This window comes from Pongo pygmaeus, chromosome 3, assembly GCF_028885625.2.
Source record: "Pongo pygmaeus isolate AG05252 chromosome 3, NHGRI_mPonPyg2-v2.0_pri, whole genome shotgun sequence".
Lineage (NCBI taxonomy): Eukaryota > Metazoa > Chordata > Mammalia > Primates > Hominidae > Pongo > Pongo pygmaeus.
This window is the reverse complement of record NC_072376.2, coordinates 157,922,982-157,950,432: the sequence shown is the minus strand read 5'-3', so window position 1 is coordinate 157,950,432 and position 27,451 is coordinate 157,922,982. Positions and strand designations below refer to the sequence as shown.

The 27,451-nt window shown below is 35.2% G+C and overlaps 1 protein-coding gene across 11 annotated transcripts in view; it reads left to right on the top strand.

The window, feature by feature from the left end:
* ANAPC10 (anaphase promoting complex subunit 10) overlaps positions 1 to 27,451 on the top strand; it is a 203,368-nt gene that overhangs the window by 11,679 nt on the left and 164,238 nt on the right. For 7 of the 11 annotated variants that reach the window (XR_008502342.2, XR_008502341.2, XM_054486736.2 and 4 more), the window contains 2 exons: positions 4,797 to 4,887; positions 21,894 to 22,014. Coding sequence is in view for 9 of the 11 variants with exons in the window: in XM_054486736.2 (XP_054342711.1) it covers positions 4,797 to 4,887; positions 21,894 to 22,014 (212 nt within the window). In the remaining 2 variants the exon portion in view is untranslated. Of the gene's footprint in view, positions 1 to 4,796; positions 4,888 to 21,893; positions 22,015 to 22,219; positions 26,370 to 27,451 lie in introns of those variants that run through there. The other 4 variants (XM_054486740.2, XM_054486739.2, XM_063664148.1 and 1 more) reach the window with 2 other exon arrangements.

The window sequence follows — 27,451 nt, the reverse complement described above, 5'->3', positions numbered from 1 at the left end:
AAAAGGGCTAAGCTCTCAAAGTTTCTGATGTATGTCTAGAATTCCTAGCAAGTTCCCAGGTGATAATGATGCTGCTGGTCTAGGAACGACACTGTATGAACCACTGTATTAGAGAACCAGTACATCATGTAATAACTGCATTAGAGAACCAGTACATCATATAAAAGTTTTTTTCTGTGTAATATTGTTAGTTATGTGGATTTTCTGGATACCTGTGAAAGCAGTTATCATAGATACGTCTTTGTTTTAGTTCTTTTGTTTAAATTAAAACAATTCAGGGCCAGACACGGTGGCTCATGCCTGTAATCTAAACACTTTGGGAGACTGAGGCGAGTTGATCACTTGAGGTCAAGAGTTTGAGACCAGTCTGGCCAACATGGTGAAACCGTATCTCCACTAAAAATACAAAAATTAGCTGGGCGTGTTGGCAGGCGCCTGTAATCCCAGCTACTCTGGGGGAGGCTGAGGCAAGTCTTCACTCTTACGTCCTTCATATTTTGACTTTTATTTTTTGAAGCTGTGCCCCCTGCAAAGGTGAGCTTCAGCTACCTGCAACAGTCACTTCTGGGAATTGCTTGAACCCAGGAGGTGGAGGTTGCAGTGAGCCGAAATCGCGCCACTGCACTGCAGCCTGGGCGACAAAGCGAGACTCCATCTTAAAAAAAAAAAAAAGAAAAAAAAATTCAAATACAATACTAAGTGGGAAGCTTTGGAAAAGAGGTTGAGATGGGATTGGCACATAAGCAGATGTTTGTAAGAGGTTCCGTTTGTAAGGCGTATTGAGGAAGCAAAAGTTGGTAATCATACTTAGTATTTCAGGCATAAAGATTTAGACTAATGAGTACTTGAAGATATTAGACCTGCTTAGTTGTACTATGATACTTTCTAAGCAATAAATTAGACAAATTTTAAATGATCAGTTTTGAATTATAGGACATTTCTTATTCTGAATAAATTATTCAGATTTGTGTTTAATTTTTTTTTGCATTTTAAGAACAAATACTATTTTTTTCTTTGAACGTCTTTGAACACATACATAATAAAGTTGTGAAATGAAGGCGAAAAAAAACCTAGCTGAGGTAGCCAAAATAAAATAACTGAAAAAAAAAACCTTTTAATCAATAGAAGATTAAACTGTGGAGCTTTTAAGGAAGAATCGTGATTTAGTTATTCTGTATTAGGGAACTCGTAAACTAGTACTAAAAAGAAAAAGAGAGTTAAGACCTATAACTCTTTATATTGGAGGTAAAACAGTTATTTTTATTTTTATTTTTATTTTTTTGTCCGGTTCTCACACTGTTGCCCAGGCTATAGAGTGCAGTAGTACAGTCATGGCTTACTACAGCCTCGAACTCCAGGACTCAAGTCCCCTGCCTCAGCCACATGAGTGCCATCACGCCTGGCTAAGTTTTTTTATTTTTTGTATAGACAGTGTCTCACTATGTTGCACAGGCTGGTAAAACAGCTTTTTATCTTGTAACTTGCATTACCTAATATTCTGGATTAGCTTTAGCAATATTGTGTAAAGAACGAAGCATGATTTGAAGCATGACTGTCCAATAGAATATGTAATGTAAAATACATATACAATTTCATGTGGAATTTTATAGTAGCTACGTTTAAAAGGGCTAAAAATAGGTGAAATTAATTGTAATAATATTTTTAAATTTAGTATAACTGGACTACTATTACTAATGACATATTTTACATTTTGTCCTAATCTTCAAACCAGTGTGTATTTTAACACTTACAGCACATCTTAATTTGGACTTGCTATGTTTCAAGTAGCCACATGTGGCCAGTGGCTACCATATTGGACAGTGCAGATTTGAGAGTTACGGAACAAGTTATAGCCCAATTTTTACATTTTATCGATGTATATGGCCCAGGACAGCTTTGAATGCAGACCAAATTAGTAAACTTTTTTGAAACATTATGAATTTTTTTTTTTTTTTAGCTCATCAGCTATTGTTAGTGTTAGTGTATTTTATGTATGGCCCAAGACAGTTCTTCTTCCAGTGTGGCCCAGGGAAGTCAAAAGATTAGACACCCCTGGTCTGTGTGATCTGGCTCCTTTGATATGTCTGGCTTATTTCCTGCATCACACCAGTGTATTGCCTTAGCTCTCAAAGGACCCACTGTTGTTTTCCATATATGCCATTTTTCTTGATTCATGACATTACATGCTTATCTCTTTGCTGAATGCCCCTGAATCTTACAATTCTACCTCTTTATCTAGCTAACTAGTACTTTGAAATTGAATGCAAAACTCATTTTCTCTGGATAAACTTCTTTTATCCACTAGTATGCGTGATAAAGGCAGCAGATGCAAATTTAAGATACAAATCCATTCATGTTTGGATTACGTGGAACAGGCGTAGTGTTAATATCCATAATAGTGACTGAATGTGGTGGCACATGCTTGTGGTCCCAGCTACCTAGATGGCTGAGGTGGGAGGATTGCATAAACCCAGCAGGTCATGGCTGCAGTGAGCTTTGATGGTGCTACTGCATTCCAGCCTGTGTGTCAGAGCAAGACCCTGTCTCAAAAAGAAAAAAAAAAAAGATCTGTAATAGTAAAAGTGTTATGAATAATAAAAGACCTAAGTTTATTGAAAATATAGGAGGATATGAATAAGCATGAAAATATAAATATTAATAAATGTGAAATACAATTTTTTAATCTGTCAGGTGAGTAAATATTTATAAGATTAACTGCATTTTTGCCTGGGTGCAGAGCAGTGCTATCCAACAGAAATGTAACACAAACCACATTTGTAATTTAAAATTATCTAGCAACAACATTAAAAAAATTTTATAAAAGTGCAATTCTGTTTTTCTCAATATGTTCAAAATATCACTTCAACATATAATCAATATAAAAACATTAAATATATATTTAAAGTTTTTGTCATACAAACTCTTCAAAATCTAGTATATTAATTTCAGAACATACCAACTTTTACTAGCCATTGAGAGGGAATAGATATTCTTTTACATTTTTGGTGAGGAAATGTTTTGGAGGACAATTTGGCAATATTTATCAAATTAAAGATTCAAATGACCCAGGATTCCAGAAATAGGAATATTTCTAGGAATATATGTATTCTCTAGAAATAACATATATTTAAAGATTGTAGACAGATAGGTATTTATTGCAGTATTGTTTGTAATAGCAAAACGTTGGAAACAACCTAAATGTTCTTCAGAGGTGTGGTGAGATAATTGTGATATTTCCAGACAGTGGTAGACTATACAACCTTAAAAAATATGGAAGCTGTTTATGTTGAGTTATATGAGCTAATAAATATTAGATTATTTAACATATATAAAATGTTTAGAATGCGCCTGGCACATAGTTAATGTGATATCAGTGTTTGTTATTGTTATTATTGTTAATTTATTGATATGGAATAAATATTCGTATGGTAAAAAACTCCAGATATGTTAAGTAAAATTAAAAAACACCAACATGCAGAGCTATTTATTGTATGCTATCATTTGTTTAAAGAAAGGGGAATAAAAAGAATACATATATGACTGCTTGTATATGCATATAGTATCTGTGAAAGGGCATGCAATAAACTGAAAACATTAACTATATTTGGAGAGAAGAATGAGATGGTAGATAGTGACTTTTCACTGTGTCCTCTTCCTTTTGGATTTGTTCCATAATGAATATATTTCTTAGTGTAAAATTGAAATGTAAGTTAAACTTATTTCTCTTATTAAAAAGTCGGCATTTTACCATTAAATCAGATTCATTTCTAAAATTAGTATGAATTATTGTGGTTTTAATCAGGAAAAAACACAGGATTGTACAACATCGTTTATGTAGAATGGACGGAGAATATGGGATTCTGGGTAAATTTAATTTTGATTAATCAGAATTTTAATCAGAAGTATTTGGTTTCAAAATATGTATGCCTTTTGAAAATATTTTTAAGTCATCTTTTTTCTTGTCTCAGTAAGCATGGCATATTGAACTTATTAGAATGTGTTTATTTTTGAGGATTTTGTGCTTAGTCATTCTTACTATCAACTTGCAAAAAGCACAAGAAACTGAGTTTGAATACATACGTTCTTTAAAATATATCTGGCTGGGCGTGGTGGCTCATGCCTGTAATCCCAGCACTTTGGGAAGCTGAGGCGGGTGGATCACCTGAAGTTGGGAGTTCGAGACCAGCCTAACCAACATGGAGAAACGCCTTCTCTACTAAAAATATGAAATTAGTCGGGCGTGGTGGCGTGTGCCTGTAATCCCAGCTACTTGGGAGGCTGAGGCAGGAGAATCGCTTGAATCCGGGAGGCGGAGCTTGCGATGAGCTGAGATTGTGCCATTGCACTCCAGCCTGGGCAACAAGAGTGGAACTCTGTCTCAGAAAAATATAATATCTCCTAGAAGATGTTTTTTAAAAAGGTGACAACAAAATAACTTGATCCTAATATAGGCTTTATATGTGCAAGTGATATTTCTCTAAGAATTGAGCTCTGAATAAAAGGGTAGAAGAATTCTGGTTAATTTAAGTTTCACAGCTGGGTGCTATGGCTTATGCCTGTAATCCCTGCACTTTGGGAGGCCAAGGCAGGAGGATTACTTGAGGCTGGGAGTTCGAGGCTAGCCTGGGCAACACAGCAAGACCCTGTCTACAAAAAATAAATAAATAAATAAATTTAATATTTCTGACCTTTCTGTTTATCAAAATTTCTGGACAAATACATATGTTAGTTTTATGTTTTGCATGTATAGTTCTTTCTTTTTCACAGGGATTTATTGACACTTTTGGTGTTTTTAGGATTTGGAGTGGATCAGTTACGAGATGACAATCTAGAAACTTATTGGCAATCAGATGGTTCCCAGCCTCATTTAGTGAACATCCAATTCAGGTAATTAATACATTTTCAAATTTTTCATCTAGTGTAGGTTATAGACAAATCTATTTTATTAACATAAAAATTAAAGATAGAAATTACAATGAAATACACTTAACTTTTTAAACTCTGAAGTCTTTTAGATTATTTTTCTGTTTAGTTAGATTATTAGCATTTTAAAGTTACTCTGTCTTATTTTTTATGAATTTTCTTATGGTATATTGCATAGTTCCTTTTATGTAGATGTTTCTCAAATATACTTTTCAATATAATTTATTTTTTGCAGGTACTTTCCGAAAGATATATTTTGCTTATGGTCCAATACAATACCTTAATGTATCGTATTAAGTAAACCTGGAGTGATGATCGTAAGTTTTTTAGCTGTGGAATATTCATATAACTTCTCAAATTTTTACTTTTATTTAGAAAAAAATTTTTTTTTTTTTTACTTAGAACCTTTAAGGACATTTTCCTTTTTGATAATGCTTTTTGAGGGGAAAGGAAAACAGCCACATGTTTGTCAATGATTTGAATGTATTTATTATCAGATTTTTAAAATTTTAAATAGAGACAGTTGGCCGCTATGTTGGCCAGGCTGGTCTTGAACTCCTGGCCTCAAGCATTCCTCCCACCTCAGCCTCCCAAAATGCTGGCGTTCCAGGAGTGAACCACTGGGCCTGGCTGAATTTATTGACATAGTTGGAAACCAGTTAACTCAGCTATCTTGTTCCACTTATACCATCTTTTTTTTTTTTTTGAGATGGAGTTTTGCTCTTGTTGCCTGGGCTGGAGTGCAATGGCGTGATCTCGGGTTACTGCAACCTCCGCCTCCCAGGTTCAAGCGATTCTCCTGCCTCAGCCTTCGAGTAACTGGGATTACAGGCATGCGCCAGCATGCCCGGCTAATTTTGTATTTTTAGTAGAGATGGGGTTTCTCCATGTTGGTCAGGCTGGTCTCGAACTCCTGACCTTGTGATTCCACCTGCCTCGGCCTCCCAAAGTGCTGGGATTACAGGAATGAGCCACTGCACCTGGCTTATACCATCTATTTTAACATTCTATAGCATCGTGTTTTTAGTTGTTTGCTTTTATTGTCCTAGAGTACAAATCAGCAAATTTCCAACAGGCCAGATAGTGAATATTTTAGACTTTGTGGGCCATCTTATCTGTTTTGCAGCTACAGTGCTCAGTTCCACTGTTATAGCACAAAGGTGGCCCTACATGGTGCGTAAATGACAGAATTTAGCTGTTCTAATTAAATTTTATCTTACAAAAGCAGATGTTAGGCAGGATTTATTTATTTTCCTTCTGACTTTTATTTTAGTTTAAGGGAGTACATGTGCAGGTTTGTTATATGGGTAAATTGCCTTTTGCTGGGGTTTGGTGTACAAATTATTTCGTCATCCAGGTAGTAAACATAGTACCTAATAGGTGGTTTTTTGGTCCTCACCTTCTTCCTTTCCTTCACCTCAAGTAGGCGCCCGTGTCTATTGTCCCCTATTTTGTATCTATATGTATTCAATGTGTGTTTTTTTTTTTGTTTTTTTTTTTGAGACGGAGTCTCTGTTGCCCAGGCTGGAGCGCAGTGGCGTGATCTTTGTTCACTGCAACCTCTACCTCTCAGGTTCAAGCGATTCTCTTGCCTCAGGATCCCGAGTAGCTGGGATTACAGGTGCCTGCCACCACGCCCAGCTAATTTTTGTATTTTTAGTAGAGACAAGGTTTCACCATGTTGGCCAGGCTGGTCTCAAACTCCTGACCTCAGGTGATCTACCCACCTCGGCCTCCCAAAGTGCTGGGATTATACGTGGGAGCCACCACACCCAGCCATGTGTTCAGTGTTTAGTTCCCACTTTTAAGTGAGAACGTGCAATATTTGGTTTTCTGTTTCTGTGTTCTCTTAGGATGCCGGCCTCCAGCTGCATCCATGCTGCTGCAAAGGACATGATTTCATTCTTTTTTATGATTGTGTGGTGTTCCATGGTGTATGTTTACCATATTTTCTGTATCCAGTCCACTGTTGATGGGCATCTAGGTTGATTCCATGTCTTTGCTATTGCGCATAGTGCTGCAATCAACATATGTGTGCATTTGTCTAATGGTGAAATGATTTAAATCCCTTTGGATATATACCCAGTAATGGGATTGCTTGGTCGAATAGTAGTTATGTTTTAAATTCTTTGAGAAATCTCCAAACTGCTTTCCACAGTGGCTGAACTAATTTACATTACCACCAGCAGTGTATAAGCATTCCCTTTTTTTCACAACTTCACCAGCATCTGTTATTTTTTTTTGACTTTTTAGTAATAAACATTCCAACTTGTGTGTGAAATGGTGTCTCATTGTGGTTTTGATTTGTATTTCTCTAGTGATTAGTGAGGTTGACCATCTTTTCATATGCTTGTTGGCTGTATGTCTACTTTTGAGGAATGTCTGTTCATGTCCTTTGCCCATTTTTTAATAGAGTTGCTTTTTTCTTGTAAATTTAAGTTCCTTATAGATTCTGGATATTAGACCTTTGTCAGATGCATAGTTTGCAAATATTTTTTCCCATCCTATAGGTTGTCTGTTTACTCTGTTAATAGTTTCTTTCGCTGTGCTGAAGCTCTTTGGTTTAATTAGGTCCCACTTGTCAATTTACATTTTTGTTTTAATTGCTTTTGGAGTTTTTGTCATGAAGTCTTTATTAGGTCCTATGTTCTAGGTATTTCTAGGTATTTCCTAGGTTTTCTACCTGGGATTTTATAGTTGTAGGTTTTACATTTAGGTCTTTTATAAATCTTGAGTTGATTTTTGTATATGGTGAAAGGGAGGGGTCTGATTTCAGTCTTCTGCTTATGGCTAGCCAGTTATCCCTGTACAATTTATTGAATAGGGAGTTCCTTCCCCATTGCTTGTTATTGGCCAACTTTGTTGAAGATCAGATGGTTGTAGATGTGCAGCTTTATTTCTGGGTTCTCTAACCTGTTCCATTGGTCTCTGTGTCTGTTTTTGTACCAGTACCATGCTATTTTGGCTACTATTGTTTTGAAGTGTAGTTTGAAGTTGGGTAATGTGATGCCTCCAGCTTTGTTCTTTTTGCTTAGTATTGCTTTGGCTATTGAGGCTCTTTTTTGGTTCCATATGAATATTAGAATAGTTCTCTAATTCTGTGAAAACTGTCAGTAGTTTGATTGGAATAGCATTGAATCTATAAATTGCTTTGGGCAGTTATGACCATTTTTTTTTAAACAATATTGGTTCTTCCCGTCCATGAGCATGGGATGTTTTTCCATTTGTTTGTGTCATCTCTGATTTCCTTCAGCAGTGTTTTGTAATTCTCGTAGAGATCTTTTGCCTCTTTGGTTAGCTGTATTCCCAGGTATTTTATTATTTTTGTGTGGCTGTTTTGAGTGGAATTGTGTTCTTGATTTGGCACTCAGCTTGTATGTTATTGGTATATAGAAACGCTATTGATTTTTGTATATTGATTTTGTATCCTGAAACTTTGCTGAAGTTGTTCATCAGATCTAGGAGTCTTTGGGCAGAGACTATGGGGTTTTCTAGGTGTAGAATTATATTGTCTGCAAACAAAGATAGTTTGACTTCCTCTCTTCCTATTTGAATGCCTTTTATTTTTTCTCTTGCCTGATTGCTGTGGCTAGGACCTCTAGAACTATGTTGAATAGAAGTGGTGAGAGTGGGCATCCTTGTCTTGTTCTGGTTCTTAAGGGGAATACTTCCTTCCAGTTTTTGCTCGGTATGATGTTGTCTGTGGGTTTGTCATAGATGGCCCTTATTATTTTGAATTATGATCCTTCAATGCCTAGTTTGTTGAGGATTTTTAACATGAAGATATGCTGAATTTTATTGAAAGCCTTTTCTGCATCTCTTGAGATGATGATGTGGTTTTTGTTTTTAGTTCTGTTTATGTGATGAATGACATTTATTGATTTGCATATGTGAAGCTTATCTTACATCCCAGGAATAAAGCCTACTTGATTGTGGTGGATTAGCCTTTTTTTGATGTGCTGCTGGTTTCAGTTTGCTAGTATGTTATTGAGGATTTTTGTGTCGATGTTCATCAAGAATATTGGCCTGAGGTTTCTTCTTTTACTGGGTCTCTGCCAGGTTTTGGTATCAGAGTGATGCTGGCCTTATAGAATGAGTTAGGGAGGAGTCCTTCCTTCTCAGTTTTTTGCAATCGTTTCAGTAGGGTTGATACCAGCTCTTTCATATACTCTGGGGTTCTCTGAATTTCCTGAATTTGGATGTTGACCTCTTTAGCGAGATTGGGGAAATTTTCATGGACAATATCCTCAAATATATTTTCCAATTTGCTTGTTGTTTCTCCCTCTCTTTCAGGGACCCCAATGAGTTGTAGGTTTGGTCTCTTTACATAATCTCATATTTCTCAGAGGTTTTGCTCATTTTTTAAAAAATTCTTTTTTATTTTATTTTATTTTATTTTATTTATTTATTTTTTTTGAGACAGAGTCTCGCTCTGTCGCCCAGGCTGGAGTGCAGTGGCACAATCTCGGCTCACTGCAAGCTCCGCCTCCTGGGTTGACGCCATTCTCCTGCCTCAGCCTCCCGAGTAGCTGGGACTACAGGCGCCCGCCACCACACCCACCTAATTTTTTGTATTTTTAGTAGAGACGGGGTTTCACCGTTTTAGCCAGGATGGTCTTGATCTCCTGACCTCGTGATCCACCCGCCTCAGCCTCCCAAAGTACTGGGATAACAGGTGTGAGCCACCACGCCCAGCAAATTCTTTTTTATTTTTGTCTAGCTGAATTGATTTGAAGAACCAGTCTTTGTGCTCTGAGATTCTTTCCTCAGCTTGGTGTGTACTGATGTTAACACTTCTGAATGTATTATGAAATCCTTGTAGTGAGTTTTTCAGCTCTATCAGATCAGTTTGGTTCTTTCTTAAAATAGCTATTTCGTCTTTCAGCTCTTGATTCATTTTACTGGATTCGTTAGATTCCTTGGATTGGGTTTCAACTTCCATCTGCATCTTAATGTTCTTCACTGCCATCCAGATTCTGAATTCTGAATTTCAAATGTCTGTCATTTCTGTCATTTCAATCCGGTTAAGAACCATTGCTGGGCAACTAGTGTGCTCATTTGAAGGTAAGAAGACACTCTGTCTTTTAGACTTGCCAGAATTCTTGCTCTGGTTCTTTCTCATCTGTGTGGGAAAATGTTCCTTTAATCTTTGAAGTTCCTGTCCTTTAGATGGGACTTTTTTGCTTTTATCTTCTTTGATATCATCTTTGATGTTATCTTTTTTGCTTTTATCTTCTTTGACTGTGGTACAAGTTGGGTTTAGTTGACTGGCTTCATTTCTGGATGATTTCAGGGTACCAAGGCTCAGCTCAGCACTCGTGGGTTGCATGCTGTAATCCAGAGGGCCTTTGAACAGACCCAAAACCTTGTTCTCTGGCCCTTCAAGCAACTGCTGTACTGGAAGGGCCACGGTGTTTCCAGTCTGCTGGCAACAACACTCCAATGAGGGGTACAGTCAAAGCAGTCAGGGGAAGTCTGTGGGCAAATGTATGCTGGCAGCAGCCCATCTGCGAAAGCTTTCTGATGGTTAGGTGGGGTCTGTTGGTGAAAAAGCTATGGCAGTGGCCTCTGGGAAGCACCTCAGTAGGTCATCTGAGGCTGTGCTGCAATCAGACACAGCCAAGCAGGGACCCTGGGAGAGACTGGCAGACAAAGTGTTGCTCAGATCAGACTGGCCCCATCCCATGGGTAAGATAGCCCTATCTTGTGCAGGTCCAACAGTCAACAAAGGCCAAAGCTACCTAGAGGTACATGACAAGCCTTAAGGGACAGGCATCCCTGGCTGTGCTCCACTGTAGCCATTTCCATGCCAAACCCTCTGGGCTCCACACAGGCTGGGGTCCTGTGCCTGCTAACTCTCCAAGCAGCACTCCCTGCTGGTTCAGATGCCCGTGGGGCTTGTGGGGCCTCCTGCTGCTAGAATTCTGGAGATACATGGTGAGAGTGGACTACTCCACACCTCTTTAATTAATTCCTTCCCCAGGAGCTGCTCAGGGCCAGAAATGAGTCCTGGTGCTCAGCAACCCCATTCAGGGTTCCTAGCTTACTCCCCTTTCAGCCCAGGGTCTGCTTGGTCCTCCCTCTGTCCACCCTCAATGCCTTCCTTCTGACAGTCTGCTTAGAGTATGCTTGTCTTCTTCATGGTCTGGTCTCTCGGTGAATGAAGCTCTTCCTGGCCGCATCTAGTTGACCACCTTGGCTCTGATGAACCCTGAGATTCTTTTTAAATAAAAGTTTTATTTAAGATGGTTGTTAAAATTAAAATAAAAGTTAGGTACTAGTCTCTTTATTAGTAAATAATGTAATATAAAATTATAGTTCTACATTTAATCCACTTCTCTTCCTTCCTTTTGAAGAGTGTAAGCTCAAGATGGGAAAGGAGGACAAAGCCAGAAGTGTGAAAGATATTTAAGCAGTTTTAGTTGACAATGAGTTTAGTTTCAGTTAACAGTGTGATGTGGTTGCTAAAAAAGCTAGTATGACTTTGGGATGCAATAAGATAAGCATAGAGTCTATGAAGACCTCCTGGTGTGTTGTGTTCCGTGTCGGCTTCCCCTGCTAACACTGATAAAGAAGGTCTAGGATGTGCTCAGAAGAGAGTAGGCAGAATAGGGGATTGAAGCCAAACAATAATAAAAAAAAAATTTGGAACCTATGGTCTGCCGAAAACTTTGGGGGACATGGTAGCTTTCTTTCCGTAATTTGAAAGATTTATACTTTGTGGAGGAATTAGATGTTTTGTATGTGTCACCTCATAAGAAAAAACTTCGTCCAAAAGGTAAGAGCTACACAAAGACCAGTTATGGCTTAGTATAAAGAAAACTTTTAAAAATTGGAACTGATAAAGATAATTTATCTGCTTGATAGTAATAGTTGCTACCTGTCAGAAAAATTTTGAACCTGGTTATTTATTGGAATAGATGGTGGTTAGATTACATGATCCTCTAAGCTCATGTTTAGTCCTGATGGTTCTGATTAGGTTTAATTAAAATACATTATGCTTCACTTGCTGAATGTTCAGCATGCTTTTTTTGTGAAATAGCTTTAAATGTTAGAATATGAACATAATTTAAAGTGTGAAATATTTCCAAATTCAAGAATAGACACACTAGCAATTAAGTATCACATAGGGCTCATACATTGAAAATCTAATTTGGAAAATTTTCTTATTTCTTGGTTTTTCTTTGGAGGAAGGTGCTGTTCTGTCAGCCATGCAGAAAACTTACAAAGAAATGATCTTCATAAAAATTTGAATAGAATATATTAAAAACTGTTACCTATTACATGAATAAATGAAGGGAAAAAGCCCTCTGCCTTCCTCAAAAAGAGAGGTAATTTTTCTTGGCAGTTAGGAGAAATAAGTCCTAAGGTAGAGAGGGGGAAGGAAAAAATACAATAAGAAAATGAAATGTTCTTTGAATGTGTAATTTTGTACTTAAATGGAAAATAGAGAAGCTTTTTGCTTCTCTATTTTATATAATATATATTTTATAAAGTGAATTATTTTCTGTTTGTAAAGGGCTGATTCTCTTGGGAAGAATTTCAAAATTTGTTAATTTTTTAAGGAAAATTGGGAATAATTTTTTAAGGAAAATTGGGGAGTAATTTAGTTTAATATGGATTATATGGACTAATGTACTTGTTTGCTGATTTAAAAGGATAAATACTGAAATATTAAACTGAGTAGGAGCAAAGCAAAATTTATGCTTTTGTTTGATCTGCCTTCATCAAAATTTCTACAAATTTTATTAAATGTAATCTTGCTATTTTTATCATGGCAATAACAATTATACAACATTTTTAATTATATTAAAATGATTTTTGTGTCACAAAGAAATTTATTGAAATAGAAAAGGACACAAGAATGCTGAGAAAAATATTGAAAAGTTGTGCTGGTTTGCTTCATTTTAAAGAGAAATTTTGATAGTTTAATAATGAAAGATAAATTATAAATTTAAAAAAACTTGTATTTACTAAAGCCTGGGTTGAATGAAAACATTGATAGCAATAAACTCCATTATCATTTAAAGCACTTTGAACAGAAAGTACTGTATAAATTTAATAAAATCCTGTATATACTTAAATACCAATATATGTATGGATGTAAATTGCTTAAGCCAAATCATACAAATTAGTTTATTTACCCTCCTCCCCAAATTACACTGTTCATAAATTTTAAACTTTATAATTTTGTGACATTTATACTTTTGCTTAATTATCTCTTTGGATTAATTTTAGGTTTTTAAAAAATATCAGGTAACAGGTGAACAACAGGACCTATTGCCTGGTAGCACTACAGTTTCAGCAGCTTAGGTATCTTTGTGAAAAAGCATTTGTGCAATTATAGAATACTTTATTGCATTTTCCCCTTATTTTTAAAAGTAGAACAAATGGAAAAATTAAAGTGCTGATGTCATTTAAAAAATAATAGATTGGGTGCGGTGGCTCACGCCTATAATCCCAACACTTTTGGGAGGCTGAGGTAGGAGGATTGTTTAAAGCCAGAAGTTCAAAACTGGCCTGGGAGATAAAGCAAGATTCTGTCTCTACAAAAAACTTAAAAAATTACCTGGGTGTGGTGGTACACCCCTGTAGTCTCAGCTATTCAGGAAGCTGACATGGATCACTTGGGCCAGGAGTTTGAAGCTGCAGTGAGCTATTGTCATGCCACTGCACTCCAGCCTGGGTGACAGAGCAAGACCCTGTCTCCTAAAAAAAAAAAAAGGATACGTAATAGATGCTAGGCTTAATCACAGTGTGTTAATACTTGTGAATACATTAGAAATCATTAGACTCAACTAGATATTCCTTGGACTTTAGTAGTTGCCTACATATTGAATTATGAACACCAAAAGGAAATGTTAAATATTTATTGTCAAAGATTGCGACTGAACCATCTGGTATAATTTAGGATTGGGTAGATTTTTTTTAGCACTTGAGAACTAACTTTCCTACCTCTATTGGGCAGATTTTTTTAGCACTTGAGAACTGACTTTCCTACCTCTATTATGTAAGTTCAGGGTTCAACTTTCTTCCATTTGATTTTCATCCATATTTTCATGAAACATTATGTACTAATGGAAGAACTTCTGTATCGAAAAAATTGTATTACAAACAAGTTTGAAAGAAGTTCAATTTGGAGTTTATATTTTGTTAAACTATTTGGTTCCTTAGATGTCTTTTTCTTCACATAGAAAATAAGCAACTCTTGATTTATGTAGCAGTTTCTCAGCTAGTTGAGAAATAATTTATATGTATTACTGATCTGTTAAGGTGAACGTATATTGTAACATATATAAAGCAACATTATTTTATATCTCGTGTTTTAAAATTAGAACAAGCTGTTTCTCTGCTCTGGATGAGAACTTGGTGGGAGCATATAGCACACTTTTTGGTAACATACCCAGTTTTATGTTTATTTCAAATGGCAAAATATATTTTAGAAATAAAAGTGTTCAGTTCTGGTGAATAGTGAAAGCCTCAATCTTGGTTTAAAGTTTCTTTAAGGTTTATTCCTCTCCCTAAACTTGGGCCTGTTGCAAGTTGGGTGTAGTTTGCTTCTCTTACCCTACCTAGTTTTTTTTTTGGTTTTTTTGGTGTGTTTTTTTGTCCTTTCACATTTCTGAATTTGTTAGATCTGCTAGTATGGGAACGAAGAAGAGGTAAGAAAAGAAGGAAAGTCTGTAATTGCCAATTGTGTCTTGGTGATATGGCATTGATGTTCTCTGTACTTGGCTGTATGTTTAAAGCTGACTATTATCTTATGGATGCTTTTGTGGGTTGAGAGAATCAGCCACCACATTCACTTAATGCTATGGATGATTCATCTGCAGTTCTCTTGTTGAGGGTATATTAATCATCTTCTTTTTTGCATGGTATTACCTCCAGCTTCCTGATGAGGATTATTCATCCTTTCTAGAAAGAAACTAAGATAACCCTTCAGGTTATCAGGTTATAAAGTTCCCTTTTCCCAGTTTCCTGAGACATTTTTGGATTTTCTCAAATGCCTTTTCTGTATCTGTTCATACGGATCATATGGTTTTTCTTTATTCTGTTGAGATGGTGAATAATAAAATTCAATATTTAATTACTTATTATTTATTCTGTTGAGATGGTGAGTAATAAACAATAAAGATTTTTTTATTTGTAGTAAAATATAAATCTAAGTTTACTGTTGTAGCCTTTTTATTTATTTATTTATTTTGAGATGGAGTTTCACTCTTGTTTCCCAGGCTGGAGTGAAATGGCACGATCTTGGCTCACTGCAACCTCCGCCTCCCAGGTTCAAGCGATTCTCCTGCCTCAGCCTCCCAAGTAGCTGGGATTACAGGCATGCGCCACCACGCCCGGCTAATTTTGTATTTTTAGTAGAGATGGGGTTTCTTCATGTTGGTCAGGCTATTTTCGAAATCCCAACTTCAGGTGCTCTGCCCTCCTCAGCCTCCCAAAGTGTTGGGATTACAGGCGTGAGCCACTGTGCCTGGACAGCCATTTTTAAATGTACAGTTCAGTATCCTTAAGCACATTTACAGTGTTGTGCAACCACTACCACCTCCATCTTCAGAACTTTTCATCATCCTGTGTGGAACCCATTAAATAATAACCACCCAATTTCCTTTTCTCTCCAGCCCATGATAATCACTGTTTTATTTTTTGCCTCTGTGTGTTTCACTGTTCTAGGGACCTGATATAAGTGGAATTATACAATATTTGTCCTTTGGTGTCTAACTTATCTCACTTAGCCTAATGTTTTCAAGGTTCATTCATGTTGTAGCATGTGTCAGAATTTCATTCCTTTTTAAGGACGAATAATATTCCATTGTATGACTGTGCCACATTTTGTTTATCCATTCGTCAGAGGACATTGGGTTGTTTCTACCTTTTGGCTGTTGTAAATAATACTGTTATGAACATTGGTGTGCAAATATCTGTTCAAGTACCTGATTTCACTTCTTTTGAATATATATCCAGAGGTGGAATTGCTGGATCATATGGTAATTCTATGTTTAAGTTTTTGAGTCACCTCCATACTGTTTTTCACAGTAGCTGTACCATTTTACCTTCCCACTGGTAATGCCCAAAAGTTCCATTTTCTCCACATCCATGCCAACATTTGATAATAGTCATCCTAATGAGTCTATCTCATTATAGTTTTGATTTTCATTTCCCTAATGTTTTGTGCTATCAAGCATTTTTTTCATGTGCTTCCTGGTTATTTGTATATCTTCTTTAGATAAATGACTACTTAAGTCCCTTCCCTCTTTTTACATTGGGTTGTCTTTTTGTTGTTAAGCTGTAATACTTCTTTATATGTCCTGCTGCAATTGCTCAACTTTGCCATTGTAGTGTTAAAGCTTCCATAGACAATGTGTGTATGATGGAGTGTCACTTGGTTTCAATAAAATTTTATTTACAAAAATAGGTGGCGGTCCACATTTAGCCTGCAAGCTGTAGCTTACCAAGCCCTGCTTTAGAGCAGAAGTTCTCAAACTTTTTAGTCTCAGTACTGCTTTAAACTCTTATTGAGGACTCCAGAAATCTTTATATATATATCTCAATATTTACTATTTTAGAAATTATAGATTAGGGACTTTAAATTATTTATTCACTAAAAAATAAACAATTAACCTATTATGTGTTAACAACATAAATAACAATTTTATGAAAAATAACTGTCTCTTTCCAAATAAACAACAACAAAAAATAGTGAGAAGAGTGTCATTGTTTACATTTTTTGTGAACCTTTTTGGTTCACAAAAAATAGCTGGAGTCTCATTTCTGCTAGTTCATTAAATCTTTTACAATATCCCATGTCAGCCTGTGGAAAACTCTACTACATACTCAGAATGATTCTGAAAAAGGCAAATTGCATCTTAGTAATATTAAGAAAATAGTTCTGACCTTGCTGATCCTCTGAAAGAGTCTTGAGGTCCTCCGTAGGTCCCCAGACCACTCTTTAAGATCATTTCTCTTGGGCAAGATTAGCCTCATTACTAAGGCTTGACTCATCTGGGATCTCAAACGAATGTCTTAGGTATTTGAAGAGGACTTACCACTTCGGTTATTGGGAGCTTTAATGATTCCCAGTCCTCTGTGCCCGCTGGAAATTGTTTGGCTTACTGCTTTCCAGTAATTGTTCTTTCCCCAGTGCTTGTTCTTTCCCCAGTGCTTGTTCTTTGCATATCCTTGTGAAGTTTTGCTGTATGCATGTTCATATTGTGTTCAGGCATAGAATGAAGGGGACCCCACGCGTATTTCTGGAGTTTTTTCTTTGTGTAGCTTATTCCTTATCAATTCAGTAGACTGCTAGATTCTCTTTGGCGTCTCCCTCTTCACATTGCAGTCTCCAAATTGCCTGCAGCCAGAAAACCCAGTTGTTTGTAGGGCTCATCTAATTTATTTTCTTTCTCTCAGAACCTGGAGGCCTGTGCTGCCTGTTGCTCAGCATCTGTGGATGCTTCAGATATGTTCTCCGGTATTCTAGTTGTCTGTAGTGGGAAGGCAAATCATGTAGCAGTTAACCTTCATGAGCAGACATCTCAGACTTTCTTATTTTATTTTATGTTATGTTATGTTATTTTATTTTTATTTTTTTATTTTTTTAATTTTATTTTATGACCGTATCTGCTGAAAATTATGCATTAAGGTCTCATATATCCTTTCAAAACATGGTCTTTGTTGTTGTAGTCTTCCGTGAAAACTTTCATTTTAGCATCCTGTTAACATTGATACAGAGGACGTTTTTCACTTCTTATTTTGAGATGGAGTTTCGCTGTGTCACCAGGCTGGAGTACAGTAGCGCAATCTTGGCTCACAGCAACCTCCATCTCCTAGGTTCAAGCGATTCTCCTGCCTCAGCTTCCCAAGTAGCTGGTACTACAGGCACACGCCACCATACCCAGCTAAGTTTTGTATTTTTAGTGGAGACGGGATTTCACCATGGTGGCCAGGATGGTCTCAATCTCGGCCTCGTGATCTGCCTGTCTCAGCCTCCCAAAGTGCTGGGATTACAGGCGTGCGCCACCGCACCCGGCCCCCATTTTTCACTATTATACCAGGAACATATATGGAAGAATGTAGTTATTTATAAATATTTGCTTCTGATTTAAACAACTATGTGGACTCTGTTTATTTTGTCTCAACCTCCTGGTAATGTATCTAGCATGTTAAGAAGAACGATTTTAAAAACATGTTTTATAACTGTTTTGTTTTTTACATTTAGCTTTAAATGTAAAGCTATCGTCTATCACATACATTTAGTTTTAAGTTTTGTACCTTAGGGTTTATTAGTTACTCTTATATAATGTAGTCACGTAGACCTGGATTAAATTCTGGCTCTGTGCTTTACTAGATGTGTAAACAAGGACCACTTACTTAACCTGATGTGAACCTCAGTTTCTGCATCTGTAATACAGACACAGTAATGCTGTATTAGTTAGAAATCAGAACATCTAGTAGCAGAGCTTTTGATAATGGTGTTTTCTACAAGGTGGAAATTTATTTCTTCTACCTCTTCATGTAAGAGGAGCCTGGCAGTCCAGGAGTGGTATGGCAGCCTCACAGTGTGTTTGTGGACCCAGTTTCCTTCTCTTTTTACATTCCTTCATTCTTAGCTTGTAGGTTTTATCCTCAAGGTTGTCTTATGGTCCAAGATGCCTACTGGAATTCCACCTATCATGTCCATATCCCAGGCAGCAGGAAGTAGATGAGAAAGGTAAAAGGGGCATGTTTTTCTTTTAAAGAAACCTTCTTTAGTACACACCATCATTTTGTTTAAATCTTACTAGCCATAGCTTAGTCATATGGCTATACCTAACTTTAAGGGAAGTTGGATCTTTTAGCCAGATGTTATGAAGAAAGAGGGGATAAAGGGAGGTTAGGCAACTAGGAATATCTGTCACTAATGTCTTCAATCAGAATTTCATGGGTTCCAAACCCAATGAGAAATTATTCAGTAGATGCTCCTATCTGTGGTAGCAGGAGGAGGCCAAAATATCAACTTTATAAAACAGACAGAACTGATGTTTGAGAAATATAACTGCATTATATCTTAGTCAAGTGTGTTTCCTAATATTGAACCCTAGAATTAAATAGTCTTACCCGTCCAGTTATACCACTAGACCAGGTAGCATGTGCCTCTATTAAATTGGTGGCCTGAAGGAACAAAGCAAATGTTTGGTTCCTGCCAGAAGCTCTTTCTCAGGAGAAAGCGTGTAGTGAGTGAGGGGATAGAGAGTGTCCAGGAGTGTTACTTATGTCATCAGAAATAGGAAAGTATTGCCCTCTTCCTTCCCCGCTCTTGTAATATCTTATGCTACGAATATAGCATGATGCCTGGCATATAGTGAGCATTCACTATGGAGTGATTATTATTATAATGATGGTTTTGAGCAGTTTGAGCTACTGCCTTTATGTGTAATAGTCTGTATGTTTAATCTTACCACATACATTGCTATTTGAAAAATAGCATGCTTTTCCATGAAATATTTTTAAAATTCATCATGAGATAAAATTGATAAATGGTTTTAAAATTTTTTAGTCTACCTTTTAATTGTTTTAAACTTTTGGTTAGGCCACAGTTTCCTGTGCAAATTTAATGAAACTATGTATATAGCAAATTATACGTACGATTTCTGTGGGTACGTGAACCTTACGATAATAACTCACGGCTTAGAAAAAATTTAAAAAACTACAGACACCTACCTGTTACTGTAAACTCATGTCAATGACTATCAAATGAGCTAAGCACAATTAATTAAAAGGAAGTTTTGGTTAAAATCATGTGAGGTCGACAGACACATTTTTTTTATTTCAACTGTGCCCTCCTACTAGCTTTTTGACCTTAAGCCAGTTATTAACCTGAGTGTTCTGTTTTTTTTTTTTAAATCAGAAAAACGGAGATAATAATAGTTCCTATTTGACAACATTGAGAAATAAATGAGACAATATGTGTAAGAGCATTACTTCTGGGCCAGACACAAAATATTCACTTGCTCTTTCCTGTTACTATTTTTATTATCATTAGTGTTTTTAGTATTTTTTGCTTTTCTAACCTTGCCCTGATCATCTTGAAGGCAGTGAATAAGTGTACCTGAATTTCACAATTTAGAAACATAATTATTCTGAGCAAAAAACTTGATCCTTTAGATCTGCCTTTCTTTTCTTCCTTAAAAAAAAAAGTTAAGAGCCATCTTCGTGATCTTTGATCTCTCCATAAGAAGAAAGATCATTTACTTCCTGCTTATGGCTCATCAAGGAAAAAGGTCTTCAAAAATTTCCTGTCTTTCTTTGCTTCCTCTCCTGTCTCCTTTCTGGCTCAGCAGAGAGAAAGATGTCAGTTTGATACCTTTGGCCTCTTTTAAAAACCTAATAATGGTCTTTATCATGTCAGCAGTTCCTGGGTATTTAGTGTTTTACCTCTTGATCCAAGGAAAAGTCCTTAACTTTCCCTATTCCTTTCTAATGAATAGCTTAGGCTACAGAAGTTTGGTCTCCTTACTAAGAGCTACAGAGCCCCTGCTGTTTTTATAGGCTGACTTTTGACACAGAGTACTTCTGTTCAAGGAGCTCATTGTTACAAAGTTAGTGCCAGTTTATACTAGAACTTAACTTTTAAAGCACGTGTAAATAGATTTCTTAATGGGTTTTTAGGTAAGTTTTTAAAATCACCTAGATGTTTATTTTCCTGGTGGCCAAATGGCACATGCTCATTCTGAAAAATTGTTCAGAAACTATAAAAATCATAAAGAAGAAAATAAAGATCTCCTATGGTCCCATCCCACGAAAACAGTTAATTTTACTGTTTTTGGGTAATTCCACCTAGGTCTTTTTCTATATACAAATACAGATTTACATGCCTTTAAAAAATTGTTGTTTTCCCCCAAATGTGATTCTTCTGTATATATTGTTTTGTAATCTTTTTTCTACTGTAACTATATATGTACATGATTATTTTAAATAGTTCTATAGCAGTTTGTTGAATGGCTATATTGTAATTTATTTAACCAATTCCCTGTTGCCATGGATATTTAGGCTGTTTTTAATTTTTTAGTGATTTAATCACAGGACAACATTTTTCTGCATCCATTTTTTTCTCCAAGGGCAGTCTTCATTAGACATCAATTTTTGAGTGATTGTGTTACTGTATTTTAATGCATTCTCAGAAGTTTGAATTAGTAGGTCATAGGTTGTGTTTCTACTAACTGGTGATGAAAGCACCTTTTTCTAATCAAATTTGAGTACTATCAGTTGTTTAAATATTTTCCAGTATGATGATAAAACTAATATCTCTGTGTGTTTTAATTTCTCTTTCTTTGATTATTAGACGTTGAACACATTTTCATGTTTTGTTGGCCACTTGCATTTTTTCTGAGGTTCGTTTTCTATTATATATTTCTTCTTTCCCTAGGATATGTATATTTTAAAATCAATAGCAAAAGAAAGAAAGAAAGAAAAAATCAAAAGCAGAATTCTATTTCTTGCATTAAAACTAGGTTGTTGTATTTTTTAAGAAAGGTAGTTTTCTCTTTGCTGGACTCAGTTCCTCACTTAGCTAGTTATTTTCAAGTATTTAATATAGGAAATGAAGTAAGTACTTAGTAAAGGAAACCAAACTTATGAGAATAATTTCTTTGTCTAAAATACAAATGAAGAGGATGGAAATCCTTAATGCTTGTTTGCATGATAAAGTACCTAATTTGGCTTAACTGATCCTTCTTTGCTTGCATCTGGCTCTTGACCATGTTCTACATAGATGTCTGTATAATTAACATATTATCTGGACCTATATTTAACATATTATCTGGACCTATATTTTTACATTTTTCATTTTTGTTGAAATTAAAAGATATGAAAATGTTGATTCAAATACTCCTTTTAGCAAACTATGATTTTTAAAATCAGAAGATAAGATGCATTGGAAATCTTTTCATATGATGAAGTGCATGTTATTTTTACTTTATTGCTTTTAGAAGAAAAACAACAGTGAAGACATTATGTATTTATGCAGACTACAAATCTGATGAAAGCTATACTCCAAGCAAGATCTCAGTCAGAGTAGGAAATAATTTTCACAACCTTCAAGAAATTCGGGTATGTCTTTCATATTTTTAAAAATATGTAATCTTTTAACTTTTACTATTAGAAGGTAGTCACAGTTGACATTACATTAGACAGGTTAAAATGTTAATATATAAAAGAAAAATATTGGAGAAAACATGTTTGAGTGTCAAATTTTTTTCTTCTGAATTCTGATTGTTCTATTTTTTCCACAATATTTTATTATTGAAATTTTCAGACATACAGAAAAACTCAAAGAATTGTACAGTGAACGCCAGTATACTCACCTCCTGGATTCTTCAGTTGTTAATATTTTGCTGTATTTGCTTTATTACAATCTGTCCATCTAATTTTTTTGTGCATTTAAAAATAATTTGCACATATTTGTCCATTTCACCCCAAATACCACTGTGATATATTGGTAGAGTTATCAACATTTGCTTAATTTTCATTTTTTAAGATAAAATTTATGCATAATTTTGCATAATCTTAAGTATATTACTTGGTGAGTTTTGACAAACACATACATTTATGTAATCCCAACCCCTGTTAAAATATAGGACATTTCCACCACTCCAGAGAATTCCATCATATCTGTTCCCAGTTCAGTCTTCATCTCTATCCTACCCTCAGGAATAACTATTATACTGGTTTTATTGATTGATTGATTTTTTACCATAGATCCATACTGCCTGTTTTACAGTGTCATATGAACAGAGTCATACAGGATATAACTTTTATGTATGGCTTCTTTCTCTCAGCCTAGGGTTTTTGAGATTTGTCCACGTAGTTGAATGTGTCACTGCTTCATTCTTTTTTACTTCTGAGTTGTATTTCACTGTTTGAATATACCACAATATATTTATCCTGCGTGAGGTTATTAGGACAGTGCTTTAGTCCTGAAGTATTTCAGAGATATTTTCAATGACTTTGAACTACATAATTGTGAAGCTGTGGCTGTTGACATTTTTTGGTCAGAAAATCATTAAGCCCAAATAATCATTAAAATCTGGTGGTTCTGAGAGATTTGGGAAGCACTTGTGATCTTTGAAAGGCCTCCAGTTAATTTGTGGTCTTGGCTCTTATTTGACTTAGTGTTTATATTAAGACTGTGTCTCTAAATTTATATGTTTTATCTGAGTTAGTAATAAAATAATATAAATCACATGTACTTTCATTGTTTTCTCATTAAATAAGTGTTGTTCTCGTAAAACTTGCATATGTATTGACAAATAAGAACAGGTGAGGATATTGTCCAAGGTATTTTTGTTGTTGTTTTGTCTTTTGAGATATTCATTGTTTTTAAAAAAATTATTAAATAAAAATTGTATCATGTACAGTATGATGTTTTGAAACATATATACTTTGTAGAATGACTGAATAAAGCTAGTTAACATGCATTACTTCACATACCACTTTTTTGTGGTGAGAACTCTCAAAATCCACTCTCTTAGCAATCTTCAAGAATATAACACATAGTTTATTAATGTAGTCACTGTTATATACTGGATCTCTTGATTTTATTCTTCCTATCTAACTGAAATTTTGTACCCTTTGACCAACATTTCCCCAATCCCTCCTTCCATTATAGCCCCTAGAAAGTCATTCTCCTTCTGCTTCTGAGTTCAACTTTTTAATATTCCATATATAAATAAGATCATGTGGTATTTGTCTTTCTGTGCCTGGCTTGTTTCATTTAACAATAGTGTTCTCCAGTTCCATCCACGCTGCTGCAAATGATAGGATTTCCTTCTCTTTAGGGCTGTATGATATTCCATTGGGTATATATACCTCACAGTTTATTTACCCACTCATTCATTCATTGATGAATACTTAGGTTGATTCTGTATCTTAGCTATTGTGAATAATGCTGCAGTGAACATGGGAGTGCCATCTTGCTGACATCTGAACTCAAGTTGTTTGTTACTTTGAGATAACTTCTTGGTCTTGTTATAGACAATTATCTTAATTTACTTTTTTTTTTTCTTTTTTTTGGAGACGGAGTCTTACTCTGTCGCCCACACTGGAGTGCAGTGGTATGATCTTGGCTCACTGCAACTTCTGCCTCCCAGGTTCAAACAATTCTTAAACCTCAGCCTCTTGAGTAGCTGGGATTACAGGAATGCGCCACCATGCCCAGCTAATTTTTTCTATTTTTAGTAGAGACAGAGTTTCGCTGTGTTGGCCAGGCTGGTCTTGAACTCCGGCCTCAAGTGATCTGCCTCTCTCAGCCTCCCAAAGTACTAGGATTACAGGCGTGAGCCACCATGCCTGGCCCTTACTTTTAAGAAACCCTTCTTGAAAACTAATTTCAGCTTCTGAAAAATTGAAAAATTGTTGTAAATTAGATAGTTTTCTTTTAATTTAAAAACATTTCTTCTTTTGTCTGACAGGCCATGCTGGTTGATGTGTACTTCCTGTGCTTGAATAGATTAATAAATAAATCAGCTCTTAGTCTTCTTAAGTTTTTCTATTCACCCAGTGCTTTTTAAATTCAGAATATTAAAAATTTTTTTTTAATCATCTTTTTTTTTTTTTTTCTTTTTTTTGACAGAGTCTTGCTCTGTCACCCAGGCTGGAGTGCAATGGCCTGATCTCAGCTCACTGCAGCCTGTGCCTCCCAGGTTCAAGTGATTCTCCTGCCTCAGCCTCCTTTGTATTTTTAGTAGAGACGGGGTTTTGCCATGTTGGCCAGGCTGGTCTCAAACTCCTGACCTCAAGTGATCCACCCACCTCGGCCTCCCAAAGTGCTGAGATTACAGGTTTGAGCCACCGCGCCTGGCCTCTTATTTTTGGACCAATTGACAGCCCTTCTTTTAGTCACATATCTGATACATTTAATCAGTGTTTAGTTCTCTGATGACTTGACATATTAAATTGTATTTTATTAAAAATTTCACATTATCAAATAACTGGATCACTCATATTGGTGAGTCTTTTGTAAGTAGAGTTGGCTTGTTTTGATTTATAACTAAAGATTTATCGTATAGCTCCTCAGGCAGTTGTGATAAGTGAAACACTAGCAATAAAATGTTTTGATTTGATATACGTGGTATATATTTGAAACTTCCACTAGATGTCACTGTTGTCCTTTATTTTCTAGTTTCGTAGCCTATTTGTAATAAGTTCAAGACCTCATGTAATCTTAGTTGTACTTGTTTTTCCTAGAGAATATATATTCAAGAACTCTTTGATGCATTTTTGGGAAGTGTACATATTCATATGAAATTTCTAGGTATCTGTATTAAAGATGTTTTGTATTCTATTGTAAATTTTACTGACATTAAATAAGGATTTTGAGAAGTTAACAGGAGAAACTTTAAGCGATATTTGGACCTTGTAAAATACTTTTAATCTAGTCTTTGCTTCTATTATGTCATCTAAGCGCTGAAACATTAGCCATATAGAAAAAGAACTCTTATAGGTAGTCTCTTAATTTTTTCTAAGTGTGTTTATATTTCTATTTAGTGACCACATAGCCTCATGAGACCAGTAATACAAAATATTACCAGGTGATAATGTGAGTTGTTTTCCTGGAAAACTTAATGAACATACTACTTTTCTGCCATAGTTCTCACTAAGGAACCATAATTTTTGGATGTTGCTTTAAATTATTAGTGCCTAGCTTTTGCGGCTCGTGATATGAATACTTTTATCTTTTAATTATACATCTTTGTATGAGATTTATACTGTTTACCTTTTTTTCTTTGTAAGTTAAACAAGAGCCTGATAGCACTTTGCTTTTTAAGGAAAGAAGAAGCAGATTATGATTTTATTTTTTCTGTTATTCTACCACAATATCTAAATATATAAAAAAAACTTTGCTGCTTCTGACTCAGATACTAAAACAAGTAATTAAAATAATGTGAATTTTTATGAGGTTTTCAGAGTCATCATTTCATTAGTTATAGTACTGATTTAACAGAGTGGAAAATCCACCTAAATCTTTTTTTTTTTTCCATGGATGTTTGCCCACTGGAGAGTGTAGTGTAGTGTGTATTGAAATGTTTTAATAGATTTTCCTTTTTTTCCACTAGAAATTATAAATTTGTTTACTTAAAATGCTTATTTTTTGTAATTGTTGATTTGAAGTAGTAACTTAAAAAATAGTCTAAGATGAGAAAACCATATAGCTACCTTATTTAGCAATAAATTATTCTTTTTCTATCCTATTTATTTTCCTTCATTTTAGTTATGAAGCATGTATTGTATCTAGATCTTTGTTACTTCTATTGATAACTCTCTACAAAGGCATCAGACCCTTCCTTTAATACCCTAGAATGTGTATTTTAACCACTATACCTGAGGACTTAAATTGAACTTTCTGCTGAATAGTCACAAGATACTAAAACTGGATTTGGCCAAACAGAATATTTTTAATGACAAAATTGAAATTATTTATGCTTCTCATTCTACTTTCTTGTATTCAAAATATCCCATTCCACATAAATGGAAAACCAACAATTTAAGAACATTTTATAAGATGTTTGCAATTTATTGCTTCTACACAAGAGACTATTTCTATATAGAAGTGATAATTTAGCATTTCTGAGTCTACATTGTCTTTCTTTGCAGAATGCTTCATCTCAGTTGGTTTACTTTTGTGCATGAATTCATGTTATTCAAGAGAAATTTTCAAATCAAGATGGTAGTTTTTAAATTCTTAAATCCCTTGCGTTTTAGCATTATGTTTTGATTTAATGTTCTTTTCTTTTGCTCTCGGAAGGAAAAATAATGTGTGAGTTTTTTTTTTTTTTAATCATTTAGAGCAATGGACCAAAGAACATTCTATTTTAGATGTGATCATTATAGCATTTTAGAAAATATCTCTAGCTGAAATTCAAGGATACTTAAAGTCCTTTTCAGTTTGCTAACTAGTTATTGTTGTTTTTAAAAATTATTGTAGAATATTTTGTACTTAAATATGAAACTAAAGCTTTTTTTAGACACTGTGACAGTTCTCAAATTATTTCTATATTGTTATATGAGAAACAACTTGTTAAGGTTAAGTAGATACTTTCAGCATATGTGAAAGTTGTCCTTTGGTTTATTGCTTCTAAAATTTGTGGCCACGAAATGATAAAATATTGATAGAGCACAAGAGCACAAGATCGAGTACTTAAGTGAATTTTAAGCCCTGTTTTTGTCTTCAGATAATAAAGCTGTTACCAAGTGATTTTTTTTAAAGGAGGCTTGAAATAAGTCTTCAGTGTTAAAGAGAGCTGTCATGTTTTCCCATGGTTTCATGTGGCCTTTCACTCTCTACTTGTGTCTTATTTCAGTAGCACAACCATGTGAGTCCATATATGGTACTTTGACAGAAGTGGTTAATATGTCAGTTCTTCTGATAAAATAATATTTCCTATTAAAATTTGAGTTCCACTAATGTATGTGATAGAGTAAGAAGATGCAGACAAAAGTTCTGGCTCTATTTGTTGATCCCAAAATCTACTTATATTTGCTTTCTTAT